We start from the raw sequence: 18,568 nt of genomic DNA on the forward strand, positions 1-18,568 counted from the left end.
CAGCACAGAGCCTGATAAGGGGCTCAAACCTATGAACCCTGAGATCATGACCCGAGCTGAAACCAGGAGTCAGATGGGTAACTGACTGAGCTACCCAGGTGCCTCCGTATTATTTTCTTGCAACTGCATGTGAATCTATAATTACCTCAAAAGAAAAATTTAATTAAAAATGAAAAATAAATAAGTGAAATAAATTTTAATAATATATTTTATTCAATCCAGTATATCCAAAATTTTATCGTCTCAACATGTAATCAATCAGTATAAAAATGTTAAGAAAACAGTTCATCTGTAATTGCATTAAAAATGCTTTCTTATAGTTTTTGTTTTTATTCTAATTAGACTAAATTTACAGTTTGCAAATTAGATTGAGTTTGCAACAGCTATTGTGAGGAACCTGGTAAACCTTCCACATAACAAAAAACTCTTTTTCTCGTAGCTTTCTACCAAATCCTTCCCACCTTGCATGCGACAGTTACATAAAGCTTTGCGGGAAAATCACCATCTTCGTCATGGGGGCCGAATGCAGTATGGCCTCTTCCTGAAGGGCATTGGTTTAACACTGGAACAGGCATTGCAATTCTGGAAGCAGGAATTTATCAGAGGAAAGATGGATCCAGACAAGGTAATTTTGAAAACTCACAACAGTAGCTGAAATTTTAATTTGGTTTGAAAACTTAAGGTCTGTTGGTCTATTTTTTAAATATACCTCTGAAATATAGTTGAACATTCTAAAAGATAAATGTGTCTACAATTTCATTTTGGTAAAAAACTCCCATATTAATCTAATAGATTCTAAACAAAAGATTGGGAAAGTTTAATTCAAAGGATGAGATTGAAACAGCATTGTAAGTGGTAAAGTCATGCTTAAGAGTCATTGTCTCTGAAGGTATACTGCCAATAGCCATTATAAGACTGAACTAGGAGATACTGAGAACAAAAACAATTTTAGATGTTTTTAAATTTTTTTCTGCAGAATCTTTCATTGAGCATTTTTAGTTAGACATTAATCACTAGAAACCCGAGAACTGCTTTTCAATCTATTCATAGTACTCAGATCCCCACTCCTATTCCTTATTTCTCTTCAGTAGTACTAGCTAATAACATTTTATTTTGGAAATAGAGTTTTTTGTCCCTTGTGTGCCATGAATTAAGTTCTTTAATGCTTATTTGTTGGTTTGCTTTTTCTTAGAAAAGATAAATTATATAGAACAAAGAATATTTACCAAGTAAATTTCATAATGACACTTTATTAAGTCTTCTGTTAGTTGGCTAGAGCTGCCATAATAGAATCCCACAGCCTGGGTGCCTTAAACAACAAAAAATTATTTTTTCACAGTTCTGGAAGCTGGAAGTCTAAGATCAAGGTGTTGGCAGATTTGGTTTCTCCTGAAGCCTCTTTCCTTGGCTTCCAGATAGCTCCCTTATTGCTCTGTCCTCACGTGACCCTTTCTCTCTCTCTGTTCACTTCTCTGATGTTTATTCCTCCTCTTATAAGGACATCAATCATATTGGGGTAGAGTCCCACCATTATGACCTTATTTAACTTTAATTAACTTCTTATTTTTATTTTTTAAGTTTTTATTTAAATTCCAGCTAACATACAGTGTGATATTAATTTCAGATACGCAATATAGTGATTCAGCACTTCCATACAGTACCTGGTGCTCATCACAACAAGTGCACTCCTTAGTCCCCATCGCCTGTTTAACCCATTCCCCCACCCACCTCCCCTATGGTAACCATCAGTTTGTTCTACACAGTTAAGAGTCTGCTTTTTTAGTTTGCCTGTGTCTCATAATTATCTTTTTAAATGCCATATCTCCAAATATAGTCACATTGGGAGTTAAGACTTCGACACATGAATCTTAGGAAGATACACCTCAGCTTATAACACATCTCTAGCTTTATCTTTTTTAAAAAGTTCAGATCATTTTATAATATTACAGATTTGTTTTTAAAACTGGCTTTATTGTAAATTTTTCAAAGAATCTTAAACTTATCATTTAATAGTTTTCTTTAAACACAGTTTTGGATAATGTTTCTTAGACCTTTATTATATATTTTTTTATTTTAAAGGTAACATGTTTTGATTATAGGAAATGTGAAAAATACAGAAAAATTTACCTGCCGTTTCTCCATTCAGAAATAACTATTATCACCTTTAGCCTTTCTCTCCAGGGTGTAGATAACTAGCTAGAATATTGTGTTTTAAAAGTTGACATTTTTTTAACGTTAATTACCACAGGTTGTTGAATGATTTTTGAAAATATCATTTGGATGAGTTGCATGACAGTTCATCCTTTGAACGTGTTAGAATTTGTTTAATCATTCCCCTATTACTGGGCATTTCGTTGTGTCTTTTTGACTCTGTCATAAATGTTATTGCAACCAATATCCTCAGCACATAAATCTTTGATTATAGCTCTGATTATGTCCTCTGTATATATTCACCAGGGAATAAATTTACCTGGTAAAAAAACTATACACAGCTTTAAAGTTTTGATGCATGTTACACAAAATGACTATTTAAAAGGTTTTAAATTAGACTCTTATCAAGCTTTATGAGAATCTTGCTCTGTCACTGGCATCATTATATATTATTACTTTAAAATATTTTTTGATCTTTTTATTAGGAATTTGATGTATTAAGTGGGCAAGGGTATTCGGGTTCTCCAGAGAAACAGAATCAAAAGAGAAACAGAGGGAGGGAGGGAAGGAGAAAAGATACTTATTATATTGAATGGCTTAGGCGATTTTGGATCCTGACAAGTCCCAAGATCTGCAGTTGGCATCCTGGAGACCCAGGAGAGGTGATAGTATAGTTCCAGTTGGAAGACTGGCAGGTTTGAGACCCAGGCAGAGCCAGTGTTTTAGTTTGAGTCTGAAGGCAGTAAAAACCCATGTCCTAGCTCAAAGCAGTCAGGCAGGAGGAAATTCTGTCTTACTCACTGGAGGGTCGGTCAGCTTTTTTGTTTTATTCAGGACTTCAGAGGATTGGAGGAGACCCACTGACACTGGGGAGGGCAGTCTGCTTTACTCAGTGTACCAGTTCAAAGGTTAATCTAATCCAGAAACACCCTCACAGACACATCCAGGATAATGTTTGACCAAATGTCTGGGCACCCTGTGACCCAGTTAAATTGATACATAAAATTAACTGTCATAGTAGATAAGTGCTTATGAGCCTTGATTTTGAAAAGAGAGAGAAGTTGAGCTAGCATTTTAGCTTGGTTTGTGCTGTAAACTGAGAGGGGAAAGAAGAAAGGGAGAGAAAGGGAAACTTGCTGCAAGTGCTAGGCCTTTGTCTTGTGCACCTGTTCACTGACCACCTTCTTTCATGTGTGTCTGGGATGGTCTATATATCCATGTCGTCAGTATTTAATTATTTTAAATCAGTGTTTTTGAAAAACGATTTTAAATGCGACTTTTATTTTGCAGTGTAAAAGTAGTTTCCTCAAAAATTATTGTAAAAGAAAATCAAATAATTTTTACCTTTCTAGATAATATATTGCAGTCTGTATTTTCATTTGCTTATTATTGATTACAGAAAATAAATTATTTTGACTGAAGATTTTAAGTTACACTTATAATTTACTGTGTCTGTCTAGTGTTGTTAGTCTGTACTTGTAAATAAATGTTCATGCTTTTCTCAATTATATCTTCTCACATATTTTTGCAACGGAATGTCATTTAGTATCCCTGAGTTTATTAAAATATTCTCTTCAGTTTGATTACCTATTTATTGTCACATAAAATTAAAAATATTCCTTTTAAGAAGTATAGAAAATTGATGGCTTAAAATACTGTTTACAGAGAGTGATTTTGAATGAAGTATATTAGGCTTTTTTTTTTTTTTTTTTTTTTTTTTTTTTTGTAGTGCTCCAATTAAAGGACCTTGGTGTTAAAGCTAGGAATGATTTGGAACATTCAGTCACTTCTGTTGTATGTTGTGGTGATAGAGTCAGTTTCAACTGAAATTCTTCTATACTATTGCTTCCCAAAATACCACATATCTGATTTCTTTCTCTTTATGCATATGTCCTCATTGTACATTATTTGAGATACATTGCTTTGGACATCTGAGCAAAAATTATGGGGACTTAGCCATTGCTTCTGAGGCAACAGAGAAGTCATTCGTACCTCCAGCACTTTTGAGCCACAGTATTCAAATACTTTTCAATCTAAAGTTATAGTTCATGTTGGAGGGGAATTTGCTGACTGTAAAATAACCTAAAGCTGCATGTATTAGTTTTTGTAACTGTCATCTAGAGTATAAATATTAAAGTAGCAAATCCCGAGATATCTTTTACTAAGGTTTAGCAGTTTTTGTATTACAGTCTACAGTTTCTTGTTTTATCTTATAAACATTTTTAAATAGTACTAATGCAGTTGTGGAAGCAAGTTAAGGTTCTGATGCTCACTGTTATTTTTTATTGGGAATTCAGTGTATTAAGTCAGTGCTTCTATGTATGCAAAACGTAGCCATCTGTTTATCCAGAGTTGTTAGTTTGGATTGGTTATTTCCTGTTTCTTTAAATTTTTTTCAGACTAGCATACAGTCTCCAGCAGATGGTGTTAGTAATGTAGAGGTACCACCTTATATAGCTACCAGTTACTTGCTACCAGATTATACTCTTTAGTTTTGGGCACTTATCACTACTTTATATTTATTGTTTCTTAATTTATTATCTATATCCTACAGTTAGAAGAAAAACTATATAAAAGCAGGTATCTTGTCAGTCTTGTTCACTGTTGCATGTCCAAGCACCTAGAACAGTGCCTGACTTATAATAGGCACTCAATAAATGTTTATTGAATGAACTGAAGAATAAGTCTCCATACAAATAAATCCGTGGAAAACTAGAAAATTGCATGTTTTCCCCAAATTCCTTCATATAACTCAGAACACAGTACTTACACAATTGTTTGTTAACGTGCTTTTATTCCATTTATAGTGAACTTGAAGCTGAATTAAACCAAGAATTTTAATAGAACCTGAAATTTGCTATATAAGCTATTTATTTTATAAACTAGAAGAGATTTCTCATCATGGGCTTGCCAAAAGTGGTCCGTGGTATAAAAAAGGTTAAGAACTTTTAAAGGTTATCATAGCAGAGGACAGGGCTTTTAGTTTATTGTCCTGTACTTATTTATTTAGTAATTGCAGTTTTCATTTTTCTCCTGCTATATAGAATATCAGTATTGATAGTGTACTTTCACTTAGTGTACTTGCACTTTGCACATACCATCTTTAGAACTGTTAACAAATTGTAATATCTTTGTTTGCATGTATGTCTTATGACTAGGTTTTGAGCTACTTGAATAGAGGGACTATGACGTTTCCACTTTTGGTCTCAAGGGCTTAGCACAGGACCTGGAAGCTGTTAGATGTTAGATGTTAGCTGTTGAGCCACAGTGCTGTTATCGCTGCACTGTGAATACATGGTAGATTCCGCCTAAGCTTTAGAAAGTGGCTTTGTGTATGAGAAAATACTTGTTTTGTTTCTTTTTTAGGTAGCGGTATATTTCTAACAAGTTATGAAATATTAACAGTTATTTTAGTAGCTAACCAAATTTGTTGTCTTACATGTATCTTTCTAAATCAAAATTATAGGTTGGAAGAATATATAACTACAAAGGAAGTGGTAGCCAGTTATCATCACTATTATTTAATGTCCAGAAATATAGTTTCAGTTACAGTTATATACAAAGTATAGTAGTCAAATTCTGATTCTCATTAAAAGTACAAAGAAATATGCATGTGTGTGTGTGTATACACATACATACTTAATCCATTTACTTTGCATTGATTACTCAACAGATTTTATTTCATCATGGGTAAGTGTTCTGGAGATACTGCAAAAAAAGACATAGCCCTTGTTTTATGAGGACTTTATAGCCTCCTGGAAAAAACATAAGTGCAAATATACAAATTCAGTATGATAATTGCCATGGTTGAGATGGTCATAGGATTCTGTAGTAAAACATAGGAAGGGGCTGACAGGAAGGAGAATAGTAACTGAATGTGTTATGCAGCGGAGATGTCATATTTGCCAGGTCAAGTTGCAAGGGAATTCCATGTTGAGTGGATTGTGTTTCAAGAGAAATGTTAGGTAAGAGAGTGTAGCCTCTGCTCTAGGTGGTAGAAATCTGAACTGTAAAAGTAGAATTGTGGCTAGAGATGAAGTCTGTAGATACAGGCTTTTATTTTAACATAATTACTAAAGATGGATGGATTAGTAGGCCAGTAAGAGGTGGTATTGCTAGATAGGTAATTTCTGACTGGGGTTAGGTCATCTTTGTATAGTCAGTTGATAACTGTAGTTTAGTTAGATATACATAATTTCATAAGCTTGAATATTTACTAAAATTGCATAATGAATCTGGGATGTTATGAAGGTTTACTGACAAAGAGAAATAGTTTGAACAAAATTTCCACCTGCATTTCCACTTGGTTCAAATGAATTTGGCTTCTTTAAATAAGGATTTCTGATTATGGGCCAACATTAATTTTTTAAAAATGTTTTTGCTTTAGGATTTCCATTTGCTTGGTAATAAGGTGAGTTGAAAGATAGAAGTAACAAGAAAGCAATTACAAAACATGATTGGTGAGAGGAAAGTATTGCTAGAGGAAGTTATTAAAGTGGATCGTGTTAGTGTTTCTTGGACATCAGTCTTGAATTAGGATTTGAAAGAAGTGAATGACATGGATGAATACAGAGGTAGGGAAGGAAAATAATGTACACTGAACAGGAAATGAGGGAAAGGTAGTCAAAGCATTGTTCATGCTTCTATTATTTGTTTTTATTATTTGATAATTATTTCATTATTTACTATTTATTCACTGAGGGCTTTTTTCTCTGGCCAGCTAATTTGGGAATTGCTGAGATTTGGGGATGTTGTCATTTTTAAATTGCTTTTTTCAGGCTTCTTTTTGGATTTTACCTTGTCAGTATATTTGAATACCATTTTTATTTGGGTGCATATTGTACTACAGGATAAGGGATTTTTGTATTAAAATATCAACCATTTCCAAGAGGAATATTCTGTTGTTATGAATGATCTTGCAGAGTAATTATTTTAGGGCATACCTGACTCCCAAAATATTAGTTTCATAAGGTAGGGTTTTTATTCTTGGACTTAATTGTATTGAGTATGAATATTTATGATATATTAACAATTTAAAAATAAAGCCTTTTTTTGAGTATAGTTGACACGTGATGTTACCTTAATTTCATGTATACAACATAGCAATTCAGCAAACTTAAGCTTATGCCATGCTCACCACAAGTATACTTATAATCTATTATGATATTACTGGCTATATTCCTTGTGCTCTACCTTTTGTTCCCATGATGTATTTCTTCCATAACTGGAAACCTGTATCTCCCACTCCCATTCACTCATTTTGCTCATTCCAACTCCCCTCTCTTCTGGCAAGCAGCAAATTGTTTTCTCTGTCTATAGGTCTGAGTCTGCTTTTCATTTGTTTGTTTATTTGTTTTGATTTTAAATTACACACATAAGTTAAATCATGTGGTATTTGTCTCTGTTTTATTTCACTTAGCATAGTAACCTCTAGGTCCATCCATGCTGTCACAAATGGCAGGATCTCATCCTTTATTATGGCTGAGTAATTTTCTATAATGCGCGCGCGCACACACACACACACACACACACACACACACCACTTTATCTGTTCATCTATTGATGGACACTTGGGCTGCTTCCGTATCTTGGCTATTGTAAATAATATTGCAATAAATATAGGGATATATACATTTAAAAAAATTATTGTTGGCATTTCTTTGGATAAACACCCAGAAGTGAAGTAACTGGGTCATAGGGTAATTCTGTTTTTGATTTTTTTAGGAAACTCCATACTCTTTACCACACTGGCTGTACCAGTTTACATTTCCACCAGCAGTGCATGAGGGATTATTTTTCTTCACATTTTTGTTAACATTTGTTATTTCTCATCATTTTGATACTAGCCATTCTTACAGGTGTGAGGTGATATCTCATTGTTTTTGATTTGTATCTTTCTGATGATTAGTGATGTTGAACATCTTTCCATGTGTCTGTTGGCCATCAGTATGTCATCTTTGGAAAAATGTTGATAAGGTTCTCTGCCCTATTTTTAATCGAATTACTTGTTTTGGGGGATGTGGGGTTGTAGAAGTTCTTTCTATATTTTGGATATTAACCCCTTGTTGGATACATCATTTGCAATAGGTTCAATGGGTTGACTTTTTGTTTTGTTGATGGTTTCCTTTGCTGTGCAAAGCTTTTTATTTTAATGTAGTCCCAGTAGTTTATTTTTGCTTTTGTTCCCTTGCCTTAGGAGATCTTCTAGAAAAATGTTGCCAAGGCCAATGTCAAATTCCTGCTTGTGTTCTCTTCTAGGATTTTTATGGTTTCAAGTTTCACATTTAAGATCTTTACTCCTTTATGAATTTATTTTTGTGCATGGTGTAAGAAAGTGATCCAGTTTCATTCTTTTGCACATAGATCTCCAATTTTCCCCACACCATTTATTGCAGAGACTATCTTTTCCCCATTGTATATTCTTGCCTCCTTTGTTATAGATTAATTGATCATATAAGTGTGGGTGTATTTCTGGGCTCTATTCTGTTCCACTCATCTATGTATCTGTTTTTGTGCCAGAGCCATATTGTTTTGATTACTACAGCTTTGTAGTATATCTTAAAATCTGGGATTGTGATACCTCTAGCTTTGTTGTTTTTCTAAAGATTATTTTGGTGGTGCAGGGTCTTTTGTGGTTCCATACAAATATTAGGAAAATTTGTTCCACTTCTGTGAAAAATGTTATTGGTATTTTGATAGGGATTTCACTGAATCTGTAGATTGCTTTGGGTAGAATGGGTATTTTAACAATATTAATTCTTCCAGTCCATGAGCATGAAATATCTTTCCATTTGTTGTGTTGGTTTTCATTTCTTTTATCAGTGTTTTACAATTTTCAGAGTATAAGTCTTTCACCTTGTTGGCTATATTTATTCATAGGTATTTTATTCTGTTTGGTGCATTTGTAAATGCAATTGTTTTCTTAATTTCTCTTTTTGCCACTTGGCTGTTAGTGAATAGAAATGCAACTGGTTTCTGTGTATTAATTTTGTGTCTTGCAATTTTACTGAATTCATTTATTTTTTAAAAATTTTACTTATTTTTGAGAGAGAGGAAGACAAGAGAATCCCAAGCAGCTCTAAACAATCAACAGGGAGCCCGATGCAGGGCTCGAACTCATGAACTCTGAGATCATGACCTGAGCTGAAACCGAGAGTTAGACACTCAACCGACTGGACCACACAGGTGCACCTACTGAATTCATATATTACCTCCAGTGGTTCTTTGGTGGTGTGTTTAGGGTTTTCTATGTCTAGTATCATGTCATCTGCCAATAGTGATAGTTTAATTTCTTCCTTACATATATGGATGCCTTTTATTTCTTTTTTCTTGTCTGTTTTCTGTGGGTACAACTTCCAGTACTTTGCTGAATAAGAGTGATGAGGGTAGACATCCTTGTCTTGTTTCTGATCCTAGAGGAAAAGCTTTTTTCACCGTTGAGTATGATGTTAGCTGTGGGTTTTTCACATATAGCCTTTATTATGTTGTGGTAGCCCCTCCAAACTTACTTTGTTCAGAAAGTTTTTATCATGATTGGATATTGAATTTAGTCAAATGCATTTTCTGCATTTACTGAGTTGGTCATAGCATTTTTATTCTTCATTAATAAGATGTATCACATTGATGTGTAAATGTTGAGACATTTTTGCATCACTGCAATAAATCCCACTTGATCATGGTGAATTATTGCTCTAATGTATTGTTAAGTGCAGCTTGGTAATATTTTGAGGATATTTGCATCTGTGTTTGTCAGAGATATTAGCCTGTAGGTTTATTTTTTTCTAATGGTATGTTTGGTTTTGATATCAGGGTGATCCTGGCCTCCTAGACTGCATTTGAAAGCTTTCCTTCCTCTTCTATTTTTTTGGATTAGTTTGAGACTAGGTATTAACTCTAATTTAAATGCTTGATAGAATTCATCTGTGAATCCATCTAGTCCTGGACTTTTATTTATTTTTTTTGTAGTGTTTTGAATATTGATTAAGTTTCATTACTAGTAATTTGTCTGTTCATATTTTTTATTTCCTCCGGATTCATTTTTGGAAGAATGTATGATTGTAGGAATTTTTCTACTTCTTCTAGGTTGTCCAATTTCTTGGCATATAATTTTTTATAGTAGTCTCTTATAATCCTTTGTATTTCTGTGCTGTTGGTTAGTTATTATTTCTCCTCTTTTGTTTCTGATTATTGGGGTCCTTTCTCTCTCTCTCTCTTTCCCTTTTTTGGTAAGACTAGGTCAAGGTTTATTAATTTTGTATTTCTTTTCAAAGAATCAGTTCTTGGTTTCATTGATCTTTTGTATGTTTTTTTTCCTTTTTTTAAGTCTCTGTGTCTTTTATTTGTGCTCATATCTTTATGATTTTCTTCTTTCTACCTTAGACTTTGTTCTTTTTTTAGATCCTTTAGGTGTAAGTTTAGATTGTTTGAGCTTTTTCTTATTTCTTGAGGTAGGCTTGTATAGTTATATATTTTCCTCTTAGAACTGCTTTAGCTGCATCCCAAAGATTTTGGACCATTGTGATTTTACGTTCATCTGTCACCATGTATTTTATTATTTCTACTTTCATTTCTTTGTTAACCCATTGGTTATTTAGTGTCATGTTTAGTTCCATGTATTTGTGTTTCTTCCAGTTTTTTTCTTGTGATTTCCATTGTCATGTTGTGGTTGTGGTTGGAAAAGATGCATGTTATGCTTTCAGTCTTCTTAGATTTATTGAGATTTGTTATGTGGCCTAACATATCCTGGAGAATGTTCCATGTGCCCTTGAAAAGAATGCGTATTCTGTTGTTTTTGGATCTGTTTATGTTATATCCATCTGGTTTAATATGTCATTCAAAGACACTATTTCCGTATTGATTTTCTGCCTGAAAGATTTACACTGTGACATAAATGAGGTTTTAAAGTTCCTTACTATTATTGCATTACTGTCAATTACTCCCTTTATTTCTGTCAATATTTGTTTTGTATATTTAGGTGCCTAATGTTGAGTGCATAGATATGTACAATTGTTATGTCCTCTTGTTGGATTGATCCCTTTATCATTATGTAATGCCCCTGCTTATATCCTGTTACAGTCTTTGTTTTAATACCTATTTTGTCTGATGTAAGTAATGATACCCTGGTTTTATTTTCTCTTTCATTTTCATGAACTGTCTCTTTCAATCCCATCACTTTGAGTCTGTATGTGTCTTTAGCTCTGAAGTGAATCTCTTGTAGGTACATTATAGATGGGTCTTGTGGGGTTTTTTTGTTTTGTTTTGTTTTTTAATCCCTCCACCTGTATCTTTTGATTGGAGTGTTCAGTCCATTTACATTTAAAGAAATTATTGATAGGTATGTATTTATAGTCATTTTGTTCATTGTTTTCTAGTTGTTTCTGTAGTTCTGCTCTTTCCTTTTTTCTTCTCTTGTTCCCTTTCATTGTGGTTGCTGAGCACAATCTACATTTGGCTTTCTCTTTATTTATTAATGTTTATTTGTTATTGTGAGAGGGAGAAAGCACACAAGTGGGGGAGGGACAGAGAGCTGGAGATGGAGCATCTTATGCAGACTCTACGCTGACAGCAGAGATCCCAGTGCTGGACTCAGTCTCATGAACCATGAGATCATGACCAGAGCCGAAGTCAGATGCTTACCTGACTGAGCCACCCAGACGCCCCATGGCTTTCTCTTTATTTTTTGTGTATTTATTGCAGGTTTTGGTTTTGTGGTTACCATGAAGTTCTGTATAACATCCTAAGTGTATAGCAGTCTATATTAAGTTGATGGTCACTTAAGTTTGAACACATTCAAAAAAATTTTTTTTAACTCCCTTTTCTTTTTTTTTTTTTTTTTTAATGAAGTTTATTGTCAAATTGGTTTTCATACAACACCCAGTGCTCATCCCAAAAGGAGGGTATTGCCCTCCTCAATACCCATCACTCACCCTCCCCTCCCTCCCACCTCCCATCAACCCTCAGTTTGTTCTGTTTTTAAGAGTCTCTTATGCTTTGGCTCTCTTCTACTCTAACCTCTTTTTTTTTTTTTTTTCCTTCCCCTCCCCCATGGGTTTCTGTTAAGTTTCTCAGGATCCACATAAGAGTGAAACCATATGGTATCTGTCTTTCTCTGTATGGCTTATTTCACTTAGCATAACACTCTCCAGTTCCATCCACATTGCTACAAAGAGCCATATTTCATTCTTTCTCATTGCCACGTAGTACTCCATTGTGTATATAAAAAACAATTTTTTTAATCCATTCATCAGTTGATGGACATTTAGGCTCTTTCCATAATTTGGCTATTGTTGAGAGTGCCGCTATAAACATTGGGGTACAAGTGCCCCTATGCATCAGTACTTCTTTATCCCTTGGGTAAATTCCTAGCAGTGCTATTGCTGGGTCATAGGGTAGGTCTATTTTTAATGTTTTGAGGAACCTCCACACTGTTTTCCAGAGTGGCTGCACCAGTTTGCATTCCCACCAACAGTGCAAGAGGGTTCCCGTTTCTCCACATCCTCTCCAGTATCTATAGTATCCTGATTTGTTCATTTTGGCCACTCTGACTGGTGTGAGGTGACATCTGAGTGTGGTTTTGATTTGTATTTCCCTGATTAGGAGTGACGTTGAGCATCTTTTCATGTGCCTGTTGGCCATCAGGATGTCTTCTTTAGAGAAGTGTCTATTCATGTTTTCTGCCCATTTCTTCACCGGATTATGTTTTTTGGGTGTGGAGTTTGGTGAGCTCTTTATAGATTTTGGATACTAGCCCTTTGTCCGATATGTCATTTGCAAATATCTTTTCCCATTCCGTTGGTTGCCTTTTAGTTTTGTTGGTTGTTTCCTTTGCTGTGCAGAAGCTTTTTATCTTCATAAGGTCCCAATAGTTCATTTTTGCTTTTAATTCCCTTGCCTTTGGGGATGTGTCAAGGAAGAAATTGCTGCGGCTGAGGTCAGAGGTCTTTTCCTGCTTTTTCCTCTAGGGTTTTGATGGTTTCCTGTCTCACCTTCAGGTCCTTTATCCATTTTGAGTTTATTTTTGTGAATGGTGTGAGAAAGTGGTCTAGTTTCAACCTTCTGCATGTTGCTGTCCAGTTCTCCCAGCACCATTTGTTAAAGAGACTGTCTTTTTTCCATTGGATGTTCTTTCCTGCTTTGTCAAAGATGAGTTGGCCATACGTTTGTGGGTCTAGTTCTGGGGTTTCTATTCTATTCCATTGGTCTATGTGTCTGTTTTTGTGCCAATACCATGTTGTCTTGATGATTACAGCTTTGCAGTAGAGGCTAAAGTCTGAGATTGTGATGCCTCCTGCTTTGGTCTTCTTCTTCAAAATTACTTTGGCTATTCGGGGCCTTTTGTGGTTCCATATGAATTTTAAGATTGCTTGTTCTCGTTTCAAGAAGAATGCTGGTGCAATTTTGATTGGGATTGCATCGAATGTGTAGATAGCTTTGGGAAGTATTGACATTTTGACAATATTTATTCTTCCAATCCATGAGCATGGAATGTCTTTCCATTTCTTTATATCTTCTTCAATTTCCTTCATAAGCTTTCTATAGTTTTCAGCATACAGATCTTTTACATCTTTGGTTAGATTTATTCCTAGGTATTTTATGCTGCTTGGTGCATTTGTGAATGGGATCAGTTTCTTTGCCTTTCAGTTGCTTCATTATTAGTGTATAAGAATGCAGCTGATTTCTGTACATTGATTTTTGTATCCTGCACCTTTTTAAATTCATGTATCAGTTCTAGTAGCAGACTTCTGGTGGAGTCTATCGGATTTTCCATGTATAATATCATGTCATCTGCAAAAAGTGAAAGCTTGACTTCATCTTTGCCAATTTTGATGCCTTTGATTTCCTTTTGTTGTCTGATTGCTGATGCTAGCACTTCCAACACTATGTTAAACAACAGCGGTGAGAGTGGACATCCCTGTCGTGTTCCTGATCTCAGGGAGAAAGCTCTCAGTTTTTCCCCATTGAGGATGATGTTAGCTGTGGGCTTTTCATAAATGGCTTTTATGATGTTTAAGTATGTTCCTTCTAGCCCGACTTTCTCGAGGGTTTTTATTAAGAAAGGTTGCTGAATTTTGTCAAAGGCCTTTTCTGCATCGATTGACAGGATCATATGGTTCTTATCTTTTCTTTTATTAATGTGATGTATCACGTTGATTGATTTGCGAATGTTGAACCAACCCTGCATCCCAGGAATGAATCCCACTTGATCATGGTGAATAATTCTTTTTATATGCTGTTGAATTCGATTTGCTAGTATCTTATTGAGAATTTTTGCATCCATATTCATCAGGGATATTGGCCTGTAGTTCTCTTTTTCTACTGGGTCTCTGTCTGGTTTAAGAATCAAAGTAATACTGGCTTCATAGAATGAGTCTGGAAGTTTTCCTTCCCTTTCTATTTTTTGGAATAGCTTGAGAAGGATACGTATTATCTCTGCTTTAAACATCTGGTAGACCTCCCCTGGGAAGCCATCTGGTCCTGGACTCTTCTTTGTTGGGAGATTTTTGATGACTGATTCAATTTCTTCACTGGTTATGGGTCTGTTCAAGTTTTCTATTTCCTCCTGATTGAGTTTTGGAAGCGTGTGGGTGTTTAGGAATTTCTCCATTTCTTCCAGGTTGTCCAGTTTGTTGTTGGCATATAATTTTTCATAGTATTCCCTGATAATTGTTTGTATCTCTGAGGGATTGGTTGTAATCATTCCATTTTCATTCATGATTTTATCTATTTGGGTCATCTCCCTTTTCTTTTTGAGAAGCCTGGCTAGACGTTTATCAATTTTGTTTATTTTTTCAAAAAACCAACTCTTGGTTTCATTGATCTGCTCTACAGTTTTTTTAGATTCTATATTGTTTATTTCTACTCTGATCTTTATTATTTCTCTTCTTCTGCTGGGTTTGGGGTGTCTTTGGTGCTCTGCTTCTATTTCCTTTAGGTGTGCTGTTAGATTTTATGTTTGGGATTTTTCTTGTTTCTTGAGATAGGCCTGGATTGCAATGTATTTTCCTCTCAGGACTGCCTTCGCTGCATCCCAAAGCGTTTGGATTGTTGTATTGTCATTTTTGTTTGTTTCCATATATTTTTTAATTTCTTCTCTAATTGCCTGGTTGACCCACTCATTCTTTAGTAGGGTGTTCTTTAACCTCCATGCTTTTGGAGGTTTTCCAGACTTTTTCCTGTGGTTGATTTCAAGCTTCATAGCATTGTGGTCTGAAAGTATGCATGGTATGATTTCAATTCTTGTAAACTTATGAAGGGCTGTTTTGTGACCCAGTATGTGATCTATCTTGGAGAATGTTCCATGTGCACTCAAGAAGAAGGTATATTCTGTTGCTTTGGGATGCAGAGTTCTAAATATATCTGTCAAGTCCATCTGATCCAATGTGTCATTCAGGGCCCTTGTTTCTTTATTGACTGTGTGTCTAGATGATCTATCCATTGTTGTGAGTGGGGTGTTAAAGTCCTCTGCAATCACCACATTCTTATCAATAAGGTTGCTTATGTTTGTGAGTAATTGTTTTATATATTTGGGGGCTCCTGTATTCGGCGCATAGACATTTATAATTGTTAGCTCTTCCTGATGGATAGACCCTGTGATTATGATATAATGCCCTTCTTCATCTCTTGTTACAGCCTTTAATTTAAAGTCTAGTTTGTCTGATATAAGTATGGCTACTCCAGCTTTCTTTTGACTTCCAGTGGCATGATAAATAGTTCTCCATCCCCTCACTCTCAATCTGAAGGTGTCCTCAGGTCTAAAATGAGTCTCTTGTAGACAGCAAATAGATGGGTCTTGTTTTTTTTATCCATTCTGATACCCTATGTCTTTTGGTTGGCGCATTTAGCCCGTTTACATTCAGTGTTATTATAGAAAGATATGGGTTTAGAGTCATTGTGATGTCCGTAGGTTTCATGCTTGTAGCAATGTCTCTGGTACTTTGTCTCACAAGATCCCCCTTAGGATCTCTTGTAGGGTTGGTTTAGTGAAGACGAATTCCTTCAGTTTTTGTTTGTTTGGGAAGACCTTTATCTGTCCTTCTCTTCTAAATGACAGACTTGCTGGATAAAGGATTCTTGGCTGCATATTTTTTTCTGTTCATCACATTGAAGATCTCCTGCCATTCCTTTCTGGCCTGCCAAGTTTCAGAAGAGCGATCAGTCACGCTTTTATAGGTCTCCCTTTATATGTTAGAGCACGTTTATCTCTAGCTGCGTTCAGAATTTTCTCTTAATCTTGTATTTTGCCAGTTTCACTATGATATGTCGTGCAGAAGATCGATTCAAGTTATGTCTGAAGGGAGTTCTCTGTGCCTCTTGGATTTCAGTGCCTTTTTCCTTCCCCAGATCTGGGAAGTTCTCAGCTATTATTTCTTCAAGTACACCTTCAACACCTTTCCCTCTCTCTTCCTCCTCTGGAATACCAATTATGCGTAGATTATTTCTCTTTAGTGCATCACTTAGTTCTCTAATTTTCCCCTCATACTCCTGGATTTTTTTTATCTCTCTTTTTCTCAGCTTCTTCTTTTTCCATAATTTTATCTTCTAGTTCACCTATTCTCTCCTCTGCCTCTTCAATCTGAACCGTAGTTGTCTCTATTTTATTTTGCAACTCATAGATAATATTTTTTAGCTCCTCCTGGCTGTTCCTTAGTCCCTTGATCTGTGTAGCAAGAGATTCTCTGCTGTCCTTTATACTGTTTTCAAGCCCAGCGATTAATTTTATGACTGTTATTCTAAATTCACTTTCTGTTATATTGTTTAAATAATTTTTGATCAGTTCGGTAGCTGTCGTTATTTCCTGGAGGTTTTTTTGAGGGGAATTCTTCCGTTTCGTCATTTCGGATAGTCCCTGGAGTGGTGTGGAACTGCGGGGCACTTCCCCTGTGCTGTCTTGAATAACTTGCGTTGGTGGGCGGGGCCGCAGTCAGACCTCATGTCTGCCCCCAGTCCACCGCTGGGGCCACAGTCAGACTGGTGTGTGCCTTCTATTCCCCTCTCCTAGGGGCAGGATTCACTGTGGGGTGGCGTGGCCCATCTGGGCTACTTGCACACTGCCAGGCTTGTGGTGCTGGGGATCTAGCATATTAGCTGGGGTGGGTAGGCAAGGTGCACGGGGGCAGGAGGGGCAGGCTTAGCTCACTTCTCCTTAGGTGATCCACTTTAGAAGGGACCCTGTGGCAGCGGGAGGGAGTCAAACCCACTGCCGGAGGGGTGGCTGCACAGAAGCACAGCGTTGGGTGTTTGCGCTGAGCGAGCAAGTTCCCTGGCAGGAACTGGTTCCCTTTGGGATTTCGGCTGGGGGATGGGTGAGGGAGATGCTGCTGGCGAGCACCTTTTTTCCCCCCTGCCAAGCTGAGCTCTGTTGTCTGGGGCTCAATAACTCTCCCTCCCGTTGTCCTTCAGCCTTCCCGTTCTCTCAGCAGACCTGTTAGCTTATAACCTTCCAGATGTCAAGTCCTGCTTGCTGTCGGAACACACTCCGTCTGGCCCCTCTGCTTTTGCAAGCCAGACTTGGGGGCTCTGCTTGGCCTTGGGCCGCCCCTTCGCCCCGGCTCCCTCCCACCAGTCCGTGTAGCATGCACCACCTCGCCGCCCTTCCTACCCCCTTCTGTGGGCCTCTTGTCTGCGCTTGGCTCCAGAGACTCCGTTCTGCTAGTCTTCTGGCGGTTTTCTGGGTTATTTAGGCAGGTGTAGGTGGAATCTAAGTGATCAGCAGGACACGCGGTGAGCCCAGCGTCCTCCTACACCGCCATCTTCCAAACTCCCTTTTCTACCATATATATATATATATATAGAGAGAGAGAGAGAGAGAGAATCATATTTTACATCTTTTTATTCACCTATTTTCTATTTATTCATATGTCTAATTATGGCCTCTTCTAAAGTGGTCTCTATAACATTTCTTTCTTTTTTTTTTATTAGAATAACCTTACATTCAGGACATTTTATTTTATTTTTTTTTAATATGAAATTTATTGTCAAATTGGTTTCCATACAACACCCAGTGCTTATCCCAACAGGTGCCCTCCTCAGTGCCCATCACCCACTTGCCCCTCCCTTCCACCCCCTATCAACCCTAGTTTATTCTCAGTTTTTTAGAGTCTCTTAAGGTTTACCTCCCTCCCTCTCTAACTTTTTTTCCCCTTCCCCTCCCCCATGGTCTTCTGTTAAAAAAAATATGGAACACTTCACAAATTTGCGTGTCATCCTTGCATAGGGGCCATGCTAATCTTCTCTGTATCATTCCAATTTTAGTATATGTGTTGCCAAATCGAGCACTCTATAACATTTCTTGTAAAGCCAGTTTGGTGGTGATAATCTCCTTTAACTTTCATTTGGAAAACTTTTTTTTTTTTTTAACTATTTCTTTTTCATTGCTAAATGATAATCTTGCTGCATAGAGTATTCTTGATCACAGGTT

At 36.3% G+C, this 18,568-nt stretch overlaps 1 protein-coding gene and 1 non-coding gene across 4 annotated transcripts in view; one reads left to right on the top strand and one right to left on the bottom strand.

The window, feature by feature from the left end:
- The window catches only part of PRIM2 (DNA primase subunit 2), a 343,826-nt gene that overhangs the window by 200,740 nt on the left and 124,518 nt on the right, over positions 1-18,568 (top strand). For all 3 annotated transcript variants that reach the window (XM_042939107.1, XM_042939108.1, XM_042939109.1), the window contains one exon: positions 440-625. In XM_042939107.1, the coding sequence (XP_042795041.1) occupies positions 440-625 (186 nt within the window). The remainder of the gene's footprint in view (positions 1-439; positions 626-18,568) is intronic.
- Positions 18,320-18,426, bottom strand: LOC122220909. The gene has a single exon (XR_006203055.1). It is a non-coding gene; the product is annotated as a U6 spliceosomal RNA (small nuclear RNA).

Source organism: Panthera leo, chromosome B2 (genome assembly GCF_018350215.1).
Source record: "Panthera leo isolate Ple1 chromosome B2, P.leo_Ple1_pat1.1, whole genome shotgun sequence".
Classification (NCBI taxonomy): Eukaryota; Metazoa; Chordata; class Mammalia; order Carnivora; family Felidae; genus Panthera; species Panthera leo.